The sequence below is a fragment of the Cucurbita pepo genome, chromosome LG04, assembly GCF_002806865.2.
Source record: "Cucurbita pepo subsp. pepo cultivar mu-cu-16 chromosome LG04, ASM280686v2, whole genome shotgun sequence".
Classification (NCBI taxonomy): Eukaryota; Viridiplantae; Streptophyta; class Magnoliopsida; order Cucurbitales; family Cucurbitaceae; genus Cucurbita; species Cucurbita pepo.
In genome coordinates this window covers 9,016,096-9,039,165 of record NC_036641.1, presented here as the reverse complement: position 1 = coordinate 9,039,165, position 23,070 = coordinate 9,016,096, and the positions used below count along the sequence as shown (strand labels likewise).

At 39.1% G+C, this 23,070-nt stretch overlaps 6 protein-coding genes and 1 long non-coding RNA gene across 10 annotated transcripts; 3 read left to right on the top strand and 4 right to left on the bottom strand.

Annotated features, from left to right (window-relative positions):
* Positions 1 to 644: 644 nt before the first annotated feature.
* LOC111793677 lies at positions 645 to 2,563 on the bottom strand. Its single transcript, XM_023675670.1, has 3 exons — positions 2,264 to 2,563; positions 1,860 to 1,981; positions 645 to 1,182 (listed from the first exon to the last, which is right to left on the bottom strand). The coding sequence occupies exons 1-3, from the start codon at positions 2,385 to 2,387 to the stop codon at positions 859 to 861; spliced, it is 570 nt and encodes a 189-aa protein (XP_023531438.1). The 5' UTR covers positions 2,388 to 2,563; the 3' UTR covers positions 645 to 858.
* An 856-nt stretch (positions 2,564 to 3,419) lies between these two features.
* Positions 3,420 to 4,762, bottom strand: LOC111792259 (photosystem I chlorophyll a/b-binding protein 6, chloroplastic). 2 transcript variants are annotated; one of them, XM_023673618.1, is made up of 5 exons: positions 4,649 to 4,762; positions 4,392 to 4,580; positions 4,283 to 4,320; positions 3,689 to 4,203; positions 3,420 to 3,621 (listed from the first exon to the last, which is right to left on the bottom strand). In XM_023673618.1, exons 1-5 carry the CDS (start codon positions 4,693 to 4,695, stop codon positions 3,598 to 3,600), a joined length of 813 nt encoding a protein of 270 aa, XP_023529386.1. In that variant the 5' UTR covers positions 4,696 to 4,762; the 3' UTR covers positions 3,420 to 3,597. The 2 variants fall into 2 exon arrangements, with proteins under 2 accessions (XP_023529386.1, XP_023529387.1); XM_023673619.1 differs by having other exon boundaries at positions 4,392 to 4,577.
* A 1,217-nt stretch (positions 4,763 to 5,979) lies between these two features.
* LOC111792239 (probable polygalacturonase) lies at positions 5,980 to 10,053 on the top strand. 3 transcript variants are annotated; one of them, XR_002814763.1, is made up of 6 exons: positions 5,980 to 6,672; positions 7,583 to 7,703; positions 7,831 to 8,079; positions 8,829 to 8,982; positions 9,082 to 9,679; positions 9,811 to 9,889. XR_002814763.1 is itself a non-coding variant. In XM_023673596.1 (6 exons), exons 1-6 carry the CDS (start codon positions 6,241 to 6,243, stop codon positions 9,967 to 9,969), a joined length of 1,437 nt encoding a protein of 478 aa, XP_023529364.1. In that variant the 5' UTR covers positions 5,980 to 6,240; the 3' UTR covers positions 9,970 to 10,053. The 3 variants fall into 3 exon arrangements, 2 of the variants coding, with proteins under 2 accessions (XP_023529364.1, XP_023529363.1); XM_023673596.1 differs by having other exon boundaries at positions 9,082 to 9,403; positions 9,811 to 10,053; XM_023673595.1 differs by lacking the exon at positions 9,811 to 9,889 and having other exon boundaries at positions 9,082 to 9,794.
* A 1,626-nt stretch (positions 10,054 to 11,679) lies between these two features.
* LOC111792605 (protein TIFY 10A-like) lies at positions 11,680 to 13,139 on the top strand. Its single transcript, XM_023674116.1, has 5 exons — positions 11,680 to 11,949; positions 12,036 to 12,144; positions 12,237 to 12,499; positions 12,586 to 12,643; positions 12,713 to 13,139. The coding sequence occupies exons 1-5, from the start codon at positions 11,799 to 11,801 to the stop codon at positions 12,801 to 12,803; spliced, it is 672 nt and encodes a 223-aa protein (XP_023529884.1). The 5' UTR covers positions 11,680 to 11,798; the 3' UTR covers positions 12,804 to 13,139.
* Positions 13,140 to 14,576: 1,437 nt separating this feature from the next.
* On the bottom strand, positions 14,577 to 15,458 carry LOC111792607. The gene is made up of 3 exons (XR_002814828.1): positions 14,909 to 15,458; positions 14,732 to 14,805; positions 14,577 to 14,647 (listed from the first exon to the last, which is right to left on the bottom strand). It is a non-coding gene; the product is annotated as an uncharacterized LOC111792607 (long non-coding RNA).
* A 941-nt stretch (positions 15,459 to 16,399) lies between these two features.
* Positions 16,400 to 18,006, bottom strand: LOC111792606 (olee1-like protein). Its single transcript, XM_023674117.1, has 2 exons — positions 17,081 to 18,006; positions 16,400 to 16,828 (listed from the first exon to the last, which is right to left on the bottom strand). Exons 1-2 carry the CDS (start codon positions 17,235 to 17,237, stop codon positions 16,485 to 16,487), a joined length of 501 nt encoding a protein of 166 aa, XP_023529885.1. The 5' UTR covers positions 17,238 to 18,006; the 3' UTR covers positions 16,400 to 16,484.
* Positions 18,007 to 18,410: 404 nt separating this feature from the next.
* On the top strand, positions 18,411 to 21,756 carry LOC111792604 (beta-galactosidase 15-like). Its single transcript, XM_023674115.1, has 8 exons — positions 18,411 to 18,684; positions 18,774 to 18,982; positions 19,062 to 19,128; positions 19,207 to 19,638; positions 19,719 to 19,925; positions 20,002 to 20,360; positions 20,445 to 20,658; positions 20,730 to 21,756. Exons 1-8 carry the CDS (start codon positions 18,523 to 18,525, stop codon positions 21,555 to 21,557), a joined length of 2,478 nt encoding a protein of 825 aa, XP_023529883.1. The 5' UTR covers positions 18,411 to 18,522; the 3' UTR covers positions 21,558 to 21,756.
* Positions 21,757 to 23,070: the final 1,314 nt, after the last annotated feature.

The window sequence follows — 23,070 nt, the reverse complement described above, 5'->3', positions numbered from 1 at the left end:
TAAGGAATGTATCGTTTCCCTCTCCAACCAATGTGGGATCTCAAAATTCACCCCCCTTGGGGACCTAGCGTCCTCACTGGCACACTGTCCGGTCTTGGTTCTGATACCATTTGTAACAAACCCAAGCCACCACCAGCAGATATGCTCCTCTTTGGACTTTCCCTTCCGAGCTTCCACTCAAGGTTTTTAACAGTCTTATAAGGAATGTTTCGTTCCTCTCTCCAAACGATGTGGGATCTCGCATCTTGGAACTGTCATTCGAGAATATTCTAAATGGCAGAAACTAAATTAGGGGCATGTCTAAGTTGAAACATCGAATCGTGACAAGAGAAGCCTGCAAGAACTTAAGAAATGACTAATATTCTTTACATTTTAACTCACAAAAAAAAGAGGTAAGGTCTCTCCCTCTCTCTCTTTATCTTTTTGCAATGGCCAACATTCTTTACACCTGAACCCACAAAAAGAGAGGTTAGATCTCTCTCTCTCTCTCTATGTTTTTGCAGTTACCAATACTCTTTACTCTTGAACCCACAAAAAGAGAAAGGTCAGGTCTTTTTCTAAGTTTTTCCTTTTGCAATGGGTTCGTTTCTGTTTCTGTACAGCGGGGACCATCTACAGAACCTGAATACATTGGGATGACAAGATTCGTCCCAAAAGAGAGCCTTTTTTTGTTTTCATTAGCTTAAGTTAGCCAAAAAAGAGTTCCACTAGAACACAATCTACTGCATTAAATCCTCAAACTACAGCACAATATTAAAAATAGAAAAAGTTCAAAATCACAGCATACAATCCAGATATCCTCATCATTAGAATCTAAGCAATAGTTTCCAGAAAAAGGCACTATATTCCTCAGTCGAATCAGGCATCTAGCGTGAGCAAAGAGACGAAAGGCGCACTATCGGGAAAACGAGAAACAAGGTCAGAACGTTTAGCCAATTCGAAGTCCTCAAACTGGAAAGCAGGTGCACAGCTGCAGCCCACAAGTGAGTAGTGATTCTCAGAGTCCCTTGGAGCAGCTTTAGTCACAGTCCCATCTGCAGAAATATTGAAATCCTTGGTTGGAAAAGAACCAAACCAGACATTAGGAGGCACTGTATACTGAAGTAAATGATTGCTTCCAATGAAATCAGACCCAAGACAAGTCAATTTGACTCGACCGTCCTCTTCATTCAACTCCAGAATCTGAATTCAACGTAATAATTACAATAATAAGGACAGTATCATCATAGAGGTGAGATAAGAACAGAGAAGGCTACCTATACGGGGATAAAGCAAAGCTTGATAGCATTGAATGAGTAGAACAATAAATGAGATGGATAGCAGAAAATCAGCATTCCAACCACAATTCGCTTTCCATTAAGCATACGAATTATAGCAACTGTCCTAGAACCATGACCGTCTCTTAATTATCATGGATGTAGAGGAAGAAGCAAGTTATGTTTATATATGCAGCATCACTTGCTTGAGTGTTTGGCAACAAAAACAAATCACTATTGAGAAAACTATATTGATTGAAAATTAATTTTGAAGACTCACATTGACGTTGATTCTCAATATAATGCTTGACCGAAATCATTTTCGAATCACTTATATAATTTGCCATTACAGAGCTTCACAAACCCTAAATATACTTCTAAAATGTGATCGAACACACAAGAAAGCATGTCAAATTCATCGCAGTCGAGTATCGAAGTGCAGAGAGGAAGAAAGAAAGTCATATCAAACAAAAACCTGTCTGAACCATAGAATCTTCTGTTTATGTAAACGGAAAAGCGAACAATATTGGTAGAACAGCGAAATATTCAATCAGAAACATAGAGAAAACAGTACTTCATGATATGCAATAATTATAAACCTACCGTAAGAGGTTCTCCTGAGTAAAAATGCCAAGTTTCTGCACATGGAATCCGATGAAGAGCAGAAATGCATCCAGACGGCACCAAAAAGTATATGCACGTGCTGACCTCTCGATCAACCTTGTCTGCATCAGAATAAAGTCAAAATCGACTAAAAAGGAAAATCCAATAGACGAAAACTTGGCCAGCGAAGAACAGTGATAAGTATACAAGATCATGCTGGATTCTCAGAATCCGATTTCAGGAAAACAAGACGAGCGATCCTGTTCTAGATTCATAAAATTCCAGGGAAATGGAGTGAAGACTGTGAAATCAGGACTCGGTCTTCGATTCCGTGCAATGAAACGAATCAAAACGAAGATACAACAGAGAAATCAATGGAGGCATGATCGAGAAATACAACTTACACTCCGGTGGGAGATGAGATTTGGAGAGATGAACGGACTTGTCTCTGAAAGTTTCAGAGTAAAAACCGCCTTCTGGATGAGGTTTCAAATTCAATTTCGCAACAATTTCTGATGCAGTACCCATTTTGATTCTTCTCTCAACTCTTTCAACCAAAAGCAATACAGCTGAAGATTACAACACAGAAGATCACAAGATTCACAGCCGATATTTCATCAAATATATTACTAATATATGCTCTGCTTCTTGTTCGATTTTTCTATACAAACGAAACCTCGTTTTTTATTCAACATTATGAGGCTGAGCACTCCTTTATTCAACTAAAGAAAATTTAAAATAATAATTATATTATAATATACATCCATATCAATTTAAACATAGTTCAACTAATCCTTACATAAAAGTGATCAGTAACAGTAACATGTGACGCTAGCGATTGTCTCCTTCACACAATCTCGAAGGAAGTTTCTTTTGTTAAAGAATTCTTTTGACGGTTAAAGCTGAAGAACGAAACTATTGTAATCGACGGCTTGAACGAGAAAATGATGATTAAAGAGAAAATGTTCGCGGTTAAAGTTGAAGAACGAAACTAACGTCCATCGCTAGCCGACACTCTCTGCTTTGACTCGTTACGTATCGTCGTCAGCCTCACGATTTTACAATGCATCTAGCTAGCGATGAGTCTGAACTATTACAAATAGTATCAGAGCCAGACTCCGGGCGGTGTGGAGGAGAAAGAAGCATTTCTTATAAGGGCGTGGAAACCTCTCTTTAGTAGACGCGTTTTAAACGTAATAGATCAAAGCGGACAATATCTGCTCACGATAGGCTTCGACTGTTACAATCATTGTGCAGTTTTCTTTGTCGTTTCCTTACTCGAGCTTTCTCACCTTCTTTTTGATGTCCACATTGGTTGGGGAGGAGAACAAACCACCATTTAGGAGGACGTGGAAACCTTCCCCTAGCAAACGCGTTTTAAAGCTTTAAAGGAAAGCCCAAAAGTGAGAGCCCAAAAACGACAATATCTGCTAGCAGTGTATATGGGTCGTCACATTCTTCATCTCCCTTCTCGAACGACAACTTTTGAACCAGTAGCTCTAGTCTTCTCCCACAAATGGTCAGTAATAACAACAATTAAATGTATACCATGACGCCTTCTACTCGTTAACACGTTCCATAATCATGTTATTATAACGTAATCGAAATGACATAAATTAAATCCGTAAATATATGTAACATAATCAATGAAGACTTTATAGATATCCAAATATTTTGAAATAGTGACAATTACAAACTTGTGTCGGATGTTGGATGTAACCAATGTCTGAATCTGAGCTCAAATTCCACCGGAGCTGAATGCCTGTAAGAACAACAATTACCGTTAGCCATAGCTAAAACCCAAGGTTCATGACAGGAACGGTCGTTACCGAGAAGATGTTGCAGTGGCCGGGATCGGCAACGTGGGCGGCGAGATTCTCCAGCGGACCTTGCCCTGTATAAATAGCCTGAAACCACAGTCCGACAAACGCCAGCATCGCCAGCCGCCCGTTCTTGATCTCCTTAGTCCGCAGCACCATGACCGGCTCCGGCGATCCCCTGCCCCACATCATCGGGTCGAACCAGAACCCGCCGGGGTAGCCCACGTCCGGTGTTGGCCTTTTCTTGTGAGGTAGTTTGAGGTCCACGTCGACGCTTCCTGGGTTAACCATGTCCGCCCACCGCCGCCCCTCAACCCACCCCATTAGACCCAATTGAGCCACCAGCAATGTCATCGGGTCTGCAAAGTATTCTCGCGTTCCGGCGTCGTACCAGGAGAAATTTTGAATCAGTCCTAAGCTTTCGAACCATTCGGGGAGGAGGATTCCGGCCACTGCGAGCATTGCCCATCTCGCGTGCATTAGCTCCGCTTGTGCGAACCATTTTAGGAGCTCTGGGTCGGATCCTGACCATCACAGAGTATGAAATTTTCGACCAGCAACAAAGAAATTTAAAATGAATCAAAGAACGAGAGAAGGGCGTACCCAATCCAAGTGGGTCGAAGCCGAAATCGCCGGGAAGACTGCAAAGCGAGAAAGAGCTTAAACATTCATCAAGATAGAACGAATTAGGGGTGAGGAAGTTGGGATTAACCTGCCGTCGAGCCACTCAGGGGGGGTGCTGCCGGGGAACCAGAGGGGTCGATCTGGAGGGAGCGGTTCACAGACGCTAGATACGCCGGATTTTGCAGCTTTCAGATGAGTAGAACCTCGCCGGAGATTGTATTTTGGGAATTTTCCGGGGAAATTAAGTGCTCTGTGGTGGGTGTGGGATGATTCTCTGCTGAGAAACAGAAATTTGAGACCGAAAATTTGGAGAAATTAATGAAAGAAATGGGATTTTGGGTTTACCTGATTGGGATTGTTGAGAGCGCAGCGGAAGAAATAGAGAGGGCCATGGCCGGAGAGCTTCAGTGATATAAAACCAGATTGGTGAACAGCTTTGATGTGTTTATGATGAATGGCCATTGAAGTTTGTATGGATATCCAATTTTAGGATAATATATATAAAAAATAAAAAGAAAATTACATAATTTCCCTGAATTTACCTTAAAATAAAATTGTTTTTAGTTAAGAAATTTAACCCACATTTAATTTTTTTTATTAAAAAGAATGTTTTAGTCGTGTAATTAACAACAGTCATTAACTCCAACAACATTAAGCCGTTATAAATAGTATTAGAGACAGATACTCTGTGTTTTGACAATTAGGGTGTTACATAGTATGAGAGACACGTTCTAACAACTATGACGCTAGCCACAAGGGAGTAAATTGTGAGATCTTACATTTATTCAGAAGAGAACGAGTACCTTAACTCAAGGAGTTGATTGTGAGATCCCGTATCCGTTGGAAAGATAAACGAAATAGGGTGTGGAAAACTTTGTAACCGTTAAACAAACAACATCTATTGGGATTGTGCCGTTTAGTTTCCATTTATAATAAAAACACATTAAAATATCTATTTATATTTGTCGAGCTTTAACGTGAGAGTGAACTTCCCAAAAACTTTACAAAATTCGTCAAACGTGAAATTCATACAAAATTTCAATAATATTTTTTAGTGACAGCCTAAAACCGGGAATTCATTCTAACAAAAGCTTTGGATAAACATTCCAGCTTTGACCTATTAGGTTAGAGAGTTCGTCTCTGTTGGATGATGGAAGTCCCACATCGACTAATTTAGAGAATGATCATGGGTTTATAATCCATTGGTACGAGACCTTTTGGGGAAGCTGAAAGCCATGGTAGAGCTTAGGCTCAAAGTGGACAATATCTCTCTACAATAGTCAAATTTTTATTTGATTTTTTCTAATATAAAATAATTAATATTATATAATATATCAATATTAAATAATTAAATATTAGCATATTTATGTTATTTTAAAAATATATTATGTTCTATTAATATTTTCAATACTGAAAATATATCTTTAACATTTTTTTTTTTTATAAAACTCAAAAACATTTGATTTAAATAAATTCAAAAGAGAATAAAATTAGATTTTAATTTTAAATTAATTTTGGAAATCTGATTTTGTGAATAAATATATTGTTTTTTAATAACATTTTAATTTTAAAAAAACAAACCATAAAATCTATAAAATTTAATTTCAATAAATAATATATTGTATTTTTTTTTAAATCTTATTTTTTAAATTTGAAGATTAGAATTTATAGGAAATCCCAACTTCTGGATTAAACTCGAAAATCTTCAACTACACTCAATCTCGCAGTTGAGCTTTACTGATCTTCAAAATATTTCACATATTTTGATCACTAACAACTTCTCTTGTTCTTTAATTACTGTTTTCAGCTTCTGAATTCCAAATTCCGTTGCAAGATCACTCGTGTTCGTGATTCTGCAACTCAAACCGACCCAGTTTATTGATTATGCTCATTAGTCACTAATTTCGGTGCATAATCAATTCGGCATCATCGTGTTAATGAGGTTTGGGACCTCAATTCACGGTGGGCGGTTCAACAACAAGAGGATCGAGTTCAAGCGATGCAATCCGGGCTTCATCTCCACGTACTGGACGATGTTTACAGTGTTCTGGATCATGGCGGTGGCTTCGATGTTGCTCTGGCAGTGCACTATTGATGATGAGTTCCTTTTCCACCGGAGTGTCCCGTTCAGACCGTTTCCGAGGACGCGGCCTGTTGCGTTTAATTTGACGGATTTTGGAGGAGTGGGCGATGGGGTCACTTTGAATACCGTGGCCTTCGCGAACGCCATTTATGCCATTTCGAAGTGGCGGGCCAGAGGCGGCGGACAGCTTAATGTTCCTCCTGGCCGTTGGCTTACGGCTCCCTTTAATCTCACTAGTCATATGACTTTGTTTCTCGATCAAGATGCTGTTATATTGGGGATTCAGGTCTGTTTCAACTTGAATTTCGTTAAATTTTTTGTTTGAATTTGGTTAGAACTGTGCTGCTGGGAATAACTTGATGGAATTGTTGGCTTCTTCTGTTTAAACTTGTTAGGATCGCCATAATGTATTAGCAATTACTGTTGTTATTGATACTCATTTTGAATGAAGCTGAGTAGTGAAAATTATCAGTAGATATGCATAGTTTAGGCTATGAATTCGTACTAGATTGGTTATAAGATCTTGAGTGTTCTTAAAATCAAGAACCTAGAAGCAGCTATCAAGAGTTAGACCTTTGGACCTTCCACAATTATGAATGATGAAAGTTTTATCATGTTACGAGAGCTATAGGCGATTGTTCGATTATTTGTGTAGTTACTTGTTCGATTATCTGCTGCCCACGAGAACGTAACTACTTGTGCACTTCCATCCCCATCTTCACCTATTTATCCATGGAAAGATGGTTGTAGTAACGTTAAATTGTTCTTCAACAAGACTGCCCTGCTCGAGTACCGTAAAGGTTTTCGCATGTTGTTTTGAATATGTAATCTTATATGGACGTGTTTGTGTTTCAACATTTTGTCTAGTATGCCACTTGTAATAGTCCAAGCCCACCGCTAGCAGATATTGTCAGATTTGACCTGTTATGTATCGTTGTCAGCCTCATGGTTTTAAAATGGGTCTACTAGGGAGAAGTTTCCATACCCTTATAAGGAATGTTTTGTTTCCATTTCCAACTGATGTGGGATCTCAGGTGGGATCTCATAGTACCCATCATTCAGTAGTTTCTAGTTAAACTAATGGATTGTTTCGGTCATCTCGTTTAACCATTGTAGCATTTATTATTTCTTCGTTAGTTTCTACAACGGGCTTCTAGAAACGGGATGAATGTTGGCTAATCTTATTCATGTCACAGGATGAAAAATATTGGCCACTGATGCCTCCTTTGCCTTCCTATGGGTACGGAAGGGAGCATGCTGGACCTCGTTACGGGAGTTTGATCCATGGTCAAAATCTCATAGATGTCGTGATAACAGGTCAGGTTCGTCGAGATTTCTTTATTTAGTTACTTTTTTGTTAATCCTTGCTTGGGAATCTCAGCATAAACTTGTTGAAGCTTCAACCATTTGTGACTTCTGATTGTGTATATGTCATGACTTACAGGGAATAATGGTACCATAAATGGACAGGGTCAAACATGGTGGAAGAAATTTCGCCAAAAACTTCTGAACCACACAAGGGGTCCCCTTGTTCAGATCATGTGGTCAAGGAATATTTTGATCAGCAATATAACTTTGCGCGACTCTCCATTTTGGACTCTTCATCCATACGACTGTAAGAACGTTACTATCCAGAATGTTACGATCTTGGCTCCGATACATGATGCACCAAATACAGATGGAATAGATCCTGGTAAGCTTTAGTGCTTTGTTTATATTGTTTCCCAATCGGATGGTTGGTTTAATGTAATGATGCGACTGCTGTATAGTAAACGTAGAGTAGGTTAAGTCGTTCCTTGTGCTGATGTCGATAAATTGCATTAGCTTGTGTATTAGATGAATGTTGGATACATCGAACTAAAGAAGCAAAGACCATTTTAGTTTTTCCCATAGTGTATGTGAGATCTCACGTCGATTGGAGAGGGGAACGAGTGCTAGTGATGACGTTGGCATCAAAGGGGGGTGGATTGTGAGATCCCACATCAGTTAGAGAGGAAAATGAAACATTTTTTATAAGGGTGAGACTGACAACGATATGTAATGTGCCAAAACGGACAATATCTGCTAGCCGTAGGCTTGGGCTGTTACAGTGTAACTTTGTATGCAGAAGATGGGCCTGTAACTCAGTTTTCTAGACTAGGTGGCACCTGCCTAATGACATGCATTATGATTGAGTTTAAGGGGTAGGATATTGATGCGTTCGGGTCAAGTTTAATTCGATTTGATTTGGAGCTTAACCTAAGTTAGTTGGAAGCATAGGAAAATCGATCTCTGTCCTTGTTAAACTACGAACGGGTTTGGAATGACTTTTGAAGCGTTTAAAAACACTTTTTAAGCACTTAGAAAGTCATTCTAAATCGGTCATTAAATTTTTTACGTGTTTGAACTTTATAAATGGTCATTTGATAACGGTTTGCTCCGTTTTGTATATTTCCCGAACAGATTCATGTGAAGATATGTTGATTGAGGATTGTTACATAAGTGTGGGAGACGATGGCATTGCAATCAAGAGTGGATGGGATCAGTATGGCATTGCTTATGGGCAACCCTCGAGAAATATACGAATCCGAAACGTCGTTGTTCAATCTATGGTTAGGTAAATATCTCGCATCCATTCGTGATCAAAACACATATCAACTAGATTCACGTCATATGAAAAGATAGCTAACTCATCATTTTGGTTGAAATTCTTCAGTGCTGGGATATCGATCGGTAGCGAGATGTCAGGTGGCGTATCAGGCATCACCATAGAGAATGTCGTGGTGTGGAACTCCAGGCGAGGTGTTCGGATCAAGACTGCTCCAGGGAGAGGAGGATATGTGAAAGACATTACTTATCGAAATCTGACCCTCGACGTTGTACGTATTGGGATTGTCGTAAAGACAGACTACAACGAACACCCTGACGAAGGACATGACCCAAAGGCAGTTCCAGTGCTGAAGGACATAAGCTTCACGAGCATCCATGGGCAGGGAGTTCGAGTGCCCGTTCGAATGCACGGAAGCGAAGACATTCCAGTAAGAAATGTGACATTCAGGGATATGTCAGTGGGAATAACATACAAAAAGAAACAAATATTCCAATGTGCATTTGTTCAAGGACAAGTTATAGGAACCATCTTCCCTGCTCCTTGTGTCAACCTCGACCGTTACGACGAGCATGAACGACTAATTAAACGCTCGGCTTCTCAAAATGCAACAGATATCGACTACGAGTTTTGAGTAGCAGCTAGCTGATTTGATCAAACCACTAAAAACTGTTTTTTTCTTCTTCTTGCTCTTCTTTTAACACCAGTTAAAGACTCTCATGTCTATTTTATGTCTGAAATTTGCAATTTTTTTTGTCTGCTAGAGATGTACAGAGGAACCCTTTTTTTTATTAGAATAGATAGCTTTGATTTCTGAGTTATTTCTCTAATGTGTAGGTTCCAGTTCATTTGAATGGCCATGGCTGTTCTTCATTCAACTTGCAGGTAGCAGAGTTTGGTGGTGGTGGGGCTGTGAAAAAGATGGATGTTGGCAAAGTGGGATGGATTGATTGGCAATTTGTACTGAAAGTGAGCTCAAATCATAGGCTTTCTTGATTCAGATCATTACTTGTATAAGCAAAAATATTGATGATAATACCAAGTGCCATATGGAACACGTGGAAATTGAGTAAATGGATGTGCCTGTTTAAATATTTGCCATTTGAGATTATAACGGTAGACTTTCCCTTAGCTTTCCCCTTAAAGTTAAAACGCATCCACGATGGAGAGGTTTCCATATGCTTATAAGAAATGCTTCATTCCCCTTTTCAACCGTTGTGGGATCTCACAATCCAGCCCCTTGGAGGTTCACGCATCTACGAGTGAGAGGTTTTCACGCTCTTATAACGCATCTACTAGGGAGAGGTTTTCATACTCTTATAAGAAATGTTGTGCGTCTAGTAGGGAGAGGTTTCCACACCCCTCAAAGTTTTAAAATGTGACCATCAGAGAGAGATTTTCACACTCTTACAAGAGATGCTTTGTTCCTTTCAACAGCCGACCGACGTGAGATCTCACAATCCACACCCCTTAAAGGTCTAGCGTACTTACTAGCACATTGCCCCGTGGTTGGCTCTAATACCGGTCCAAGTCCACCACCAGTAAATATTATCCTCTTTGGATTTTTCTTTGTCAACTTTCCCTCAAGTTCTTAAAATGCTTTTGTTAGAGAGAAATTACCACACCCTTATAAGAAATACTTTGTTATTCTCTCCAACAGTTGTGGGATCACTCTATTCTCTTCTCCAACATAATAAAGTATTATTTTATTAATATTGCATTTTATACGTTAAAAGTTATTTCTCTGCGCATCATCAAAGACGAGTACCAATTCAACCATAAACGAATATTTTTAGGCAAACAAGGAAGGAAAAGTGGAATAACTCGGACTTTTTATCATCCAATTATTCCAAAAGACTTATCCGTTCTTTGAACACTCAAACATGACCTCTACACCTGTTTGAAAAAGAGACCACATACAACTTATTAGATAAACATTAAATGTAGTTGCTTTAAATCCTCGTGATTCTTCTATGGAGAAGTTATTATTGCTTTCATTAACCCAATAGATGTACCGTTAAGCTCGATATAGTTGGAAGGATTTGAATAAAAAAAGTTATTTACTTAAATATCCTAAATAGTTTTCAATATTTCTATTTAGTCCTTCAATTATTTAAAAATATCAAACTTTAGTCCTCACCATTAATTTGTAGGGACGAGTGTGCAAACTATTGAGTTAATAATGGCCATAAAATCTTAGTCTATTAATAAAGCATACTTTTATTTATTTATTTATTTATTATTATTATTATTATTATTTATTACTGTGTTTTATACTATTCCTAATGGATAATGGTCAAATAATAATAATAATAATAATAAATATATTTTTAAAAGCTTAAAATAAGACAAAAATAAAATAAAAAGGATGGAAATGAATTTTAAATTTAAATTTAAACCACGGGGAATTTCAATCCAGAAGCATCTTCATCAAACTGAAATGACCAATTTAACCTTCCACCGGGCCCACCAAGGAATGGCAAACTCGTAAATAAATATTCTTTGAAGGTCAAACTAGTTCAAATAGAACACAAAGAACACGTGTTGGAAATGCTGCATCAAACGCTTTATTCCTTTTTTTTTTTTTTTTTTTGTTCTTTTCATTTGCTGGAAACCGCCAAGTAAAAACTCCACATATTCCTCGTGTTTTTATTTTTATTTTTTTGGAATTAAATTATTGAAAAATTAATTTCATTTAAGTTTTTATTTTATGTCCGAGTCCGACCATTAATGAATCCCACCTCCGGCAGCTATTTTATAAAAACTCTCATCTTCTTCTTTAAGATCAAAACTTTTTCCATTCTCTGGTTTTTTTCTGCAAACCCATGTCGAGTTCTTCCGGATTCTCTCGGGTTTCTTCTCAGAGATCGGCATCGAACTCGCCGGAGAAGCGAGGTTTTGTTCCCGTCGGTGGTATGTTGGTTTCCGGCGGGGATCTGAACACGGGTTTCTCAGCTTGTCGGCGGCGGAAAAACGGTGAGGATTTGTGTGGGTTTTGTGGGTTGGGATTGGAATTTATTTTAAGGGGTTTGTTTTGATTTGGGAGAAACTGAAATTTGTAGGGTCGGCGCCGGAATTCTTCTATCAGCCGGAAAAAATGGTGAATCGGAAGTCTTTGGATTTGTTCCCTCAGCAAGCTGGATTTGGTGTCTCAAACGACGTCGATTCGAGGTGTGTAATGAACTGAGTTCTCGACCGTCTTGTTTTTTTTTTTTTTTTTTTTTTTTTTTTTTTTTTTTTTNTGAGTGAAAATTTTGTTTTAGTGTCTGTAAATCGGCCATGGCGATGCCTCAAACGTCCCAAATGACGATTTTTTACGCCGGGCGAGTTTTTGTGTTCAACAATGTTCCGGTGGACAGAGTCGGTGAAGTTATGTTTCTGGCCGGCAGAGAGAGCTCCAAGAACGCCGCTGGCCAGCGGGTATTGATCGAAACTCCGGCTGATTCATTGAGCTCCACTTCCCCTGCTTCCTCTCGTAACCAAACTCCGCCGCCGCCGCCGCCACAGCCGCAGCCCGTTACTGGTGGTAATTAACTCATAACCAACAAACCCCTTTTCTAGATTTCCTCAACTTCTCGTCGCCGGCTGATTATTTCTCTTCCATTTCCGCAGCTCTTCCGATGGCTCGTAAAGCTTCGATTCAGCGTTTCTTGGAGAAGAGAAAAGACAGGTGGGTTTAAATTCAATTCCCTCAGCTCACCTCCATGGAAATGGGTTTAATTTGCTCTGTTTTCAACAGGCTGACTGCCAGAGCGCCGTACCAGGGCATCCCGACGGGTAGCAAGAACGCCGGCGACAACTCGTGGCTGGGTTTGGCTGTGCAGCCATAACTTTAATGGTGCTTCTTTATATATTATCAAGTATTGTGAAATCTAGTTGAGCTGTTTTGTATTAGGGTTCTTGTTTTGGGTTACAGAAAGACTCGCCATTTTTGCGTAGACCTCTGTTTTGTGCTCTGTTTTTCTGGTGAAGAAGCTTGCAGAGGCCATGGCTTAACCATGACAACTCCTTGGTTCATAGCTTTTAAAACTATTATTAATATTTCCCATTTTGTATTTTTTTTTTCTTTTTCTAGTTTCTATTTTGATTAGCTTGGTTTGATTCGGTTGGTTTTTCTAAGTTGTTTGGGCTTTTAGAACGTGTCTAGTAAGAAAGAGGTTTTCACACAGAATGTTTTGGGGCCTAGCGCTCCCATTAGTACTCGTTCTCCTCTTTGATCGACGTGGGATCTCACAATTTACCTTTTTTGGGGCCTAGCGCTCTCATTAGCACTCGTTCTTCTCTCTGATCAACGTGGAATCTCACAATCTACTTCTTTGGAGGTCAGTGTCCTCGCTGACATCTGTTCCTCTCTCTAATGGGATCTCACAGTGTTATTTTTATGGATGAAATGTTTCTAGTTGATCGTGTATGTCTTTGGGAGAATCTTGGTATCATTTATTCTTTGAGTGCTCGTTTAATCGAGCAGGGAAGAGTACTGTGTTGTCTTGGGCAGACTCTATTCGTCGAATTTCTTGCTAGACTAACCGTGTTGATCTAGACTTGCCAAGTAGGGACATAAGGGTAATTTTTGTTGGATGATGAAGTCTCACATCATTTAGAGAATCATCATGGGTTTATAATTAAATAATACTCTCTCCATTAGCTTGATGCCTTATGGGGGAACCCAGAGCAAAGTCATGAGAGCTTACGTTCAAAGGGGTTGTGTTTATCTAACAATTTTGACATAGGAGTCGTTTTGGTTTCATGGGCAGGTTACTGCACAATCCCGTGATATGTCATTTATGTTAGGTGACAGTTTTTCACTTCTCGTTGATTTTACTAAATTTATTGGAATTCATGTTTTGATTTAGGTTTTGTTTGTTTGTTGTTTAGCTCGATTTGACCTTAGATCGTGAGGTGAGGTCCCCTCGAAACGATAATTTTGATATGATTGACTTTTAAGGCTACATGAACATCAATTATAGCCTAAAATTTTATTTGGCATCGGAAATAATTGAGATAGCTTTTGACTTTTGAGGTGATTTGAGCTTAAAATGTCAAATTTTTTTGTTGACTTAAAAAAATGCTATTTTCATATGCAATTTTTCCCAAGCATCATTATTTCAATTTTGATTATAAAATGTTGTATTTGAATTCCAAATAAAATATATAAGTTAAAATTAGTATGGTTTTGAATTTTAATTTAATTATAAAAATTAAGTTTATAATATATATTTGATTTTGTGATGACCTCTTTTAACTCTAATTTTCTGTATTTTTATTTGTTTATAATATTGTCTATATTTTGGGGGAAAACTTTAAAATATATATATATATATATATATATATATATATATATATATATATATATATAAGTCCTACGTGGCAGCCCAAGAGACTCAAACCTTTCTAATTCTCGGCCCACATCTAAGGATCATTTGTTGGGCCCTAAGTTTCAATTAGGCTCAGCCATGCCATTCGAGGACAGGGTGACGTGTTTTTGTGACGTTTCTAGAGAAAAGAACTTAAATTAAAATATACAAAACTTCTACCCGAGCACACGCAATGGAGCCGTAGACAGTCAAGTAAAATCCAATCCACGAAATAATTTGATCTATGGACANAGGGTGCCAGAATAGGGTGCCAAGGCGCTCCAACTGAAGGTCAAAGACAGCAGCAACATAGATGCAGCCTAAAACAGTCACCAAGGCTAATGTCATCTCCAAATAGCGATTCAGATTAATCGTTCGTGTCGACCGATAAGTAAATAACATACCATTCCACAAAAGCTAATTGTGAGAAGACTTTTCCGTCCCTGACGATCCATTAAAGAAGATGCAATGGTCGTGCCTGGAAGGAAGAAGATTACTCGTCTCGTTTTACAAAAGAACACGTCGATACACAGACACTAGTGTCCCAAGACGACTCGGTAAAAGGAAGACCAAGAACTAACCAAAGACGTTAGCTGCTGCAACGAGAGCACTCGCTGCAATGTCGGAAGCAACTCCAGCACTACGAAATACCGAAGTCGAATAATATACGACGGCGTTAATCCCGGATAGCTGCTGGAACAGGAAGAGTGCAGCACCAATGCTAACAACTGCAACAAAATATGTTAGTAACAACCAGAAAAGCTTTTGAAGAGGCTAAACTCTCAAAATTTGTGGCAACTAAGAAACACAGCCAGACAGCAATGAACCATATAATTCATTTTTATGAAGCATCAGTCTCGAGATCATAAAATGCAAAAACTCGAACTTAAATCAAAATACTTAATAGCATGGCAATACATTTATACAAACTTCTACCCTGAGCACACGCAATGGAGCCGTAGACAGTCTTCCAATCCACAAAATAATTTCATCTATGGACAACATCTTTGTTGTCATATCCCATATTGAGACGAGAAAGAAACACCCTTTATGAGGGTGTGGAAACCTCTCCCTAGCAGATGCGTTTTAAAAACCTTAAGGGGAAGCCCAAAAAGGAAAACCCAAAGAGGACAATATCTGCTAGCGGTGGGCCTGGGCCATTACAAATGGTATCAAAGCCAGGTATCGGGCGATGTGCCAGCAAGGAGGTTGTTCTCCAAAGGCGGGTGGATTTGATGGGGGTCCCACATCGATTGGAGAAAGGAGCGAGGGCCAGCGAGAACGCTGGGCCCTGAAGGAGGGTGGATTGTGATATCCCACATCGGTTGGGGAGGAGAACAAAACACCCTATATAAGGTTGTGGAAACCTCTCCATAGCAGACGCGTTTTAAATACTTGGGGGAAGCCTGAAAGGGAAAGTCCAAAGAGGACGATATCTACTAGCGGCAGGGCTGGGCCATTATAGTTGTGGTAAAGGTCGTGATGCCAGAGGAATCATTACTGCAGGGCATAGAGGGGGAGGTCATAAGCATCTATACCGTAAAATCGAATTTCGACAGAATGAAAAAGACATATATGGTAGAATCGTAACCATAGAATTCGACCCTAATCAAAATGCATACATTTGTCTCATACACTATGGAGATGGTGAGAAAAGATATATTTTACATCGTGTGGGTTTTTAGAGAATTCGTGTTCAGGGTGACGTGTTTCGTGTTTCTAGAGAATTCGTGTTCAGGGTGACGTGTTTCGTGTTTCTAGAGAATTCGTATTCAGGGTGACGTGTTTCGTGTTTCTAGAGACTTCGTATTCAGGGTGACGTTTTTCTAGAGACTTCGTATTCAGGGTGACGTTTTTCTAGAGACTTCGTATTCAGGGTGACGTTTTTCTAGAGACTTCGTATTCAGGGTGAGATGTAAGATGACGTATTTCTAGAGATTTCGTGTTCATGGTGAGATGTAGGGTGACGTTTTTCTAGTAGTTTTCGTCCGGGGTGAAAGCTTGCATGGTAGAAAATGCATGAAATTAAATTATATAAATAGAAGAAAATTAGTAAATCATTTTATTAATATAAAGAAATAATAGAGAAGTTTGGTAAGAAATGCGTGGTGTTTGTTTGTCCACTATTATAAAGAACATTGGCGGTGGTGGTTTAGTTTAGACGATGTTGCCATATTCGTCGAAGCCGAGCTCTCTGAGAACCTCCTTGCACTCAGGCAACTTCTCCTTCTTCATGAACGACAACGGATTGGCAAGGCGTTCGGGGCTGGTGATTCCACTGTTGCTGGTGATACTCACTCTGGATTTGTGTGCGTACCCTTCCTTCGTGATTTCATCGCAATCCGGATCCTTACTCTTCACCAGCGACACCTCGCACACCTCTTCCTCGTGATCTTTGTCCGTCTCGATCTTGTAACTCCCCGATTTATCCGTCTCCGTCTCTTTGCTGAACGTCACATTTCCTCCTTCGATGTCTCTGCATTCCAATTTCACAGTCGCGCCTGCAATTTCATTTTCAGTTTCAGAATCCCCAAATCCTTAGGGTTAGGGCTTTTTTCCTTTTTTTGTTTTTCATTTGAAAAATTAGTTACCTGCAATTTCAATTTCCGAATCCCTAAATCCTTAGGGTTAGTTTTTTGTTTTTAATTTGAAAAATTAGTTTCCTGCAATTTCAATTTCTATTTCAGAATTCCCAAATCCTTAGGGTTAGGGCTTTTTTTTTTTTTTTTTTTTTTTTTTTTTTTNTTTGTCACCTTCGAGGAATTTGCTGACTTTTGTGAAGAATTGGATCCGGCATGTGTCGCAATACACTTTGCCTTCCACGAAGAAGCGTTCCTTCTCGCAGGTTGCGATGTTGATGAGCGACATGAGGCAGAGGGCTGAAACAAGCATTACTGCAGATTTCGCCATTGTTCTTGTTCTTATTCTTATTCTTCTGCCGCAGGCTCTTTGTTATTTGTGCTTTTTGTGCAGAGCTGAGGAGATGATGAAGAATGCGGAGCTGATTTTATAGCCTCCATTTTTGGTTTGATTGTTATTTTTGGGAGGCTGAGGAATTTTTGGTTTCGTTCATCCCCTTATATCTCTCAACAAAATTTCATCTTTTATTTTTAGATCATTTTCTCAAAATTAGTGTCCGATTTTAGAAGTTTATTGACTTCCCACCAATTATCGTTTCAAATGTGTTTATCATTTGGTTCAGGATTTCGAGATATTCAACTCTGAATTAAAGCTCCCTACCAAGCTATAAGATGATAACAACTTGGTTGATTGAGGCTGTTCGAGGATTCCATAAATTAAATAAGAAATTTTTGTAGGAACGAATAAAATGAGAGGCATGGACGCCATTGAAAAGAAAGAATTAGTGGATGATTATTATTCGAATATAGGCATGGACGCCATTGAAAAGAAAGAATTAGCGGATGATTATTATTCGAATATAGTCATTGTTTCTTCTTCAAGAAAAGAAGTTCACTGTACATAGGTAGACCTCCATGTGGCATTGCGGACCGTCACACTTTTGCTTAGAAAATTCTCCATCGCTGCCTTCTTAAGAGTTCGAGTCTCAATTCCAATGTGGCTGATCATCCTCTTAACCATATAGTTGAATATAAATATTTTAGACAGAGCTTGAAATTTTAAGTTGGTTGGGTTGGTGGCCTTAGATCCCAACTAATTCAACTCAACCATCTATTTTTGAGCTGGGTTGTCAAATTTTTTTTTATTATTTAAAAAAATCTTTAAAAAATCTTATTTATCGCTTAATAACTAAAATTTCATAGAAATTAATAAATTATCTTTTAAAATTTTTAATATGTTATGTATACAAATTACTAAATTATCTTTACATTATATTATTTTTATTCATTTTAATAATTCAGATATGTTCTAACAACCAAATCAATTCCATATTTCTACCCAATGAAAGAAAAAGAATAAAATAGCTACCTAATATATTATCCATTAAAAAACACATTATTACAAAAATAATTATAAATTTGGATATACTTATTTTCTTTTTTTAAAATTAATTCTTATTATTAGAAAGAGTTAAAAACGAGATAAACTCAACTCTGTTACGATTTTAAAATCTTTTCAACGGAATCACTGTTTTATTCACTCCTCTACACTATAAATACATTCACACACCAATTCATTTCTCACAACAAAATTCAGATCACAATTGGAGGACACCATGGATTGTTCATCAGGCTTCTTCTGCTTCGTTCTTCTCTTGAATGTCGTCCTCTTCGCCTCTGCCATCCAAGTTTCTCACACGAACAGAGCTATCACCATTGATGGCCAACCTAGGATCTTACTCTCTGGTTCTATCCACTACCCACGAAGCACTCCTCAGGTACAGTTGATATCAAATTCAAATGGGTTTTTTTGATCATTTGATATCAAATTGAAATGGGTTGGGTTTGGATGCTCTGTTTATTGCAGATGTGGCCTGATTTGATCAGAAAATCAAAGGAAGGTGGATTGAACGCCATTGAAACTTATGTTTTCTGGAATGCCCATGAGCCGATTCGTCGTCAATATGATTTCACTGCCAATCTTGATCTCATAAGGTTCCTTAAAACCATTCAAGATCAAGGCCTTTACGCTGTTCTTCGCATTGGCCCATATGTCTGCGCCGAGTGGAATTATGGGTATATTGCTCTGTTTTTCTGTTCTTCTGTAACTTGCTCTGTTTTTTGTACACTGAATTCTAATCTTTGGAATTTACAGAGGTTTTCCGGTTTGGCTGCATAACCTTCCTGGAATTGAACTCAGAACTTTAAATTCCGTATTCATGGTAACATTTTCATCGTCATTTTCCTCTGTTTTTTGAAACTTTTAATACTCTGTTTTTGAAGTTTTTGTTTATGAGCAGAATGAGATGCAAAACTTCACGACGTTGATTGTGGACATGGTGAAGAAGGAGAATCTTTTCGCCTCACAAGGTGGTCCAGTGATTCTAGCTCAGATTGAAAATGAATACGGTAACGTAATGACCCCTTACGGCGAAGCTGGAAAAGCTTATGTTAACTGGTGTGCATCCATGGCGGACTCGTTGAAAGTTGGAGTTCCATGGATCATGTGTCAGCAAGCCGACGCACCCGAGCCAATGATCAACACCTGCAATGGCTGGTACTGCGATCAGTTCACTCCCAACAATCCAAACAGCCCCAAAATGTGGACTGAAAATTGGACTGGTTGGTTCAAGAGCTGGGGCGGAAAAGACCCACATAGAACCTCCGAAGATTTGGCCTTCTCCGTCGCTAGATTCTACCAACTCGGCGGCACTTTCCAAAACTACTACATGGTTTGTGCTCAGGTCCTTAATTCATCGGTTTTTGCATCTGGGTTTTGGTTTTTATAGCTCCGGTGACCGGTTTTTTTCAGTACCACGGCGGGACGAACTTCGACCGGATGGCCGGCGGTCCGTACATCACCACCTCTTATGATTACGATGCACCGTTGGATGAGTATGGTAATCTGAATCAACCCAAATACGGCCATTTGAAGCAGCTTCACGATGCTTTGATGTCCATTGAGAAGCCTCTGGTTTCCGGCGACGTGAACACCACCGATTTGGGCAACTCTGTTTCTGTAAGAACCAAAAAACGGATCTCATCTGTTTTTGCTCTGTTTCAATGATTAAACATTGTTATTTTTCTCAATTTAGATCACCAAATATACTACAAAAGAAGGGTCGGCTTGTTTCTTCAGCAACGCAAACGTAACAAACGACGCGACGGTCAGCTACAACGGAAAAGACTTTAAAATACCGGCGTGGTCCGTCAGCATTCTTCCCGACTGTCAAACAGAGGTTTACAACACAGCAAAAGTGAACACACAAACTTCCGTGATGGTGAAGAAGGAAAACAAGGCGGAGGAAGACCCGGCGGCGTTGCAATGGGTGTGGCGGCCGGAGAATCTCGACGCCACCGCGAGATTAGGCAAAGGACAAGTCAGTGCTAATATGCTTCTTGATCAGAAAGCTGCTGCTAACGACGCCAGTGATTATCTCTGGTACATGACAAGGTAAAATCCTCGAAATGGAGCACGAATTTCATCGATTTAAGCCTTACCCATTTCCCTAATTTGATGTTCTTTCCCAAATTACAGCGTTCACTTGAAGAAAACCGACCGGATTTGGAGCAACGACATGACTCTGCGAATCAACGGCAGCGGCCATGTCCTCCACGCCTTCGTCAACGGCCAACATATCGGCTCCCAATGGGCTTCATATGGAATTTTCAATTACTTTATGGAGAGACAAGTGAAATTAAAGCCAGGAAAGAACATAATCTCTCTTCTCAGCGCCACCGTCGGCTACCAGGTTCGTAACTCCGAGCTCTGTTTCTGATTTTTCTCATCAACAAATCTCACATATTTTGCTCTGTTTTTCAGAACTACGGGCCCTTCTTCGACATGATTCAATCAGGAATCCCCGGCCCAGTTGAATTAATCGGCCGCAACGGCGATGAAACACTCATAAAAGATCTCTCATCTCACAAATGGTCATACGAAATCGGATTACACGGCTTCGAAAATCGTCTCTTCAGTTCAGATTCCCGATTCGCCGCCAAATGGCAATCGGAGAATCTCCCAGTAAACAAAATGATGACATGGTACAAAACAACCTTCAAAGCTCCATTAGGAACCGACCCAGTGGCTCTAGACTTACAAGGCCTCGGCAAGGGGGTTGCTTGGGTCAACGGCCACAACCTCGGCCGCTACTGGCCGAGCTTCATAGCCGAAGAAGGTTGCAGCTTGGACCCATGTGACTACCGTGGCGCATATGACAACAAAAAATGCGTCAGCAACTGCGGCCACCCAACACAGCGGTGGTACCACGTGCCGAGATCCTTCATCAACGACGGCGACAACACTCTGGTTCTGTTCGAGGAATTTGGAGGGAACCCATCATTGGTGAACTTCAAAACAATCGGCATGGAGAAAGCTTGCGCTCATGCTTACGACAACCACCGTTTGGAGCTGTCGTGTCAGGGGCGACAGATTTCAGGGATTGCCTTCGCGAGCTACGGCAATCCATTGGGGAGTTGTGGGTCTTTCACGACGGGAGAGTGCAAGAGCCAAAACGATGCATTGAAGATTGTTGAGAATTTGTGCGTTGGGAAAGAATCTTGCGCTATTGATGTCTCTGAAGCTAGCTTTGGAGCTACCGACTGCAACGCTGATCTTGTCAAGAGGCTCGCCGTCGAAGCTCTCTGTTAGGAGCTTAGTTTAGGATTTTGTTAGGGAGATTTTTTATAAACGAGAAAAAAAATGTAGTAAGAGACTTTTTTCGATCATCCACTGCTCCTTCAACCTTGCTAATGCTAAAGTCTTGCTTTCATCCAAAAATCAATATGATTTATACTTTTTCTCAATGAAAAAATGAGAGATTCTATGCCATTAAACCTATGGAAAAAAAAAAAAAAAAAAAAAAAANCATCGGAATATGGAGAGGAGAGCCTAGATTCAACGTGATTGAATTGGTCTCGGTCACTCTTTGGGACAGAATAGAAGAGGAGAGAAGATTCTTGAACAAGGAACTCTGCCTTACGTAGAGTTGACGTTTAACCTCGAGATTTGAAATCATTGTTTATATACTTGGTATTGATCTTAGTAACTTTTAGTTGCCTGATCTTAGTAACTTTTAGTTGCCGGATTTCTAGATGTTGTTGGAGTAAAGGATTGTAGATTCTTATCCATTTGATAATGTCATGTGGTGAGTTAGATGTGAAGTGTATGGCTAAATAACGAATTGGAGCAAAGGATTGTAGATTCTTATCCATTTGATAATGTCATGTGGTGAGTTAGATGTGAAGTGTATGGCTAAATAACGAAGTTTCGTAAACGAACAATTCAAAAAAAGTTTCAAAAATGGAAACCAATGCTAAGGTTTAGTTTCAAGAATTTAGTTAATGAAACATAATCGTTAAATCTTGATATGATAACCCTTGGACTCTTTGAATTTCATTTTGAATCAGGGCTAACCCAACCCAATAATGAAAGTTCTAACCCAAAAACGAAAGTAAGGGCTAACCCAATAACGAAACCACTAGAATGCCGTTGTTGGATTACGTTGACGATCCTTTACTCTAACAACATTTAGGGTTCCTCGAATGCCTTTGTTTACGATTACTAATGCCCTCGTTGAGGATTACTCTGACGACATGTAGGGTTCCTCGAACAATCCACAACGATCTACAATCCATTAGTCTCCGACAGCATTTAGGGTTCCTCAAACGCCCTTGTTGGTCTCCCAAGGTTAATGAGTCGATTCCAAATCCAGAGTATCAAAACCAAACCCATTTCAATTTGATATCAAGCGATCAACAAACCCATTTGAATTTGATATCAACTGTACCTGAGGAGTGCTTCGTGGGTAGTGGGTTGGCCATCAATGGTGATGGCTCTGTTCGTGTGGGAAACTTGAGTGGCAGAGGTGAAGAGAACTACACATTCAAGACAAGAACATGTCCACATTTATTTATTTTTTTTTTTTTTTTATAAACAATATCCAAATTTGTAATTTTTAATAATTTGTTTTTTTTAAGGATAATATATTAGGTAGTATATTTAATTTTTTGTTTGATGGAATAGAAATATGGATTTGAGTTGTATTATAATTTAACAATTTTAAATTTAATAAAATTAAAATTCTTAGAACATATCTATTTTCAATTTATTAAAATAAGAAATAAGATAGGAAATGAAAAATAATATAATAATTTGTATAAAT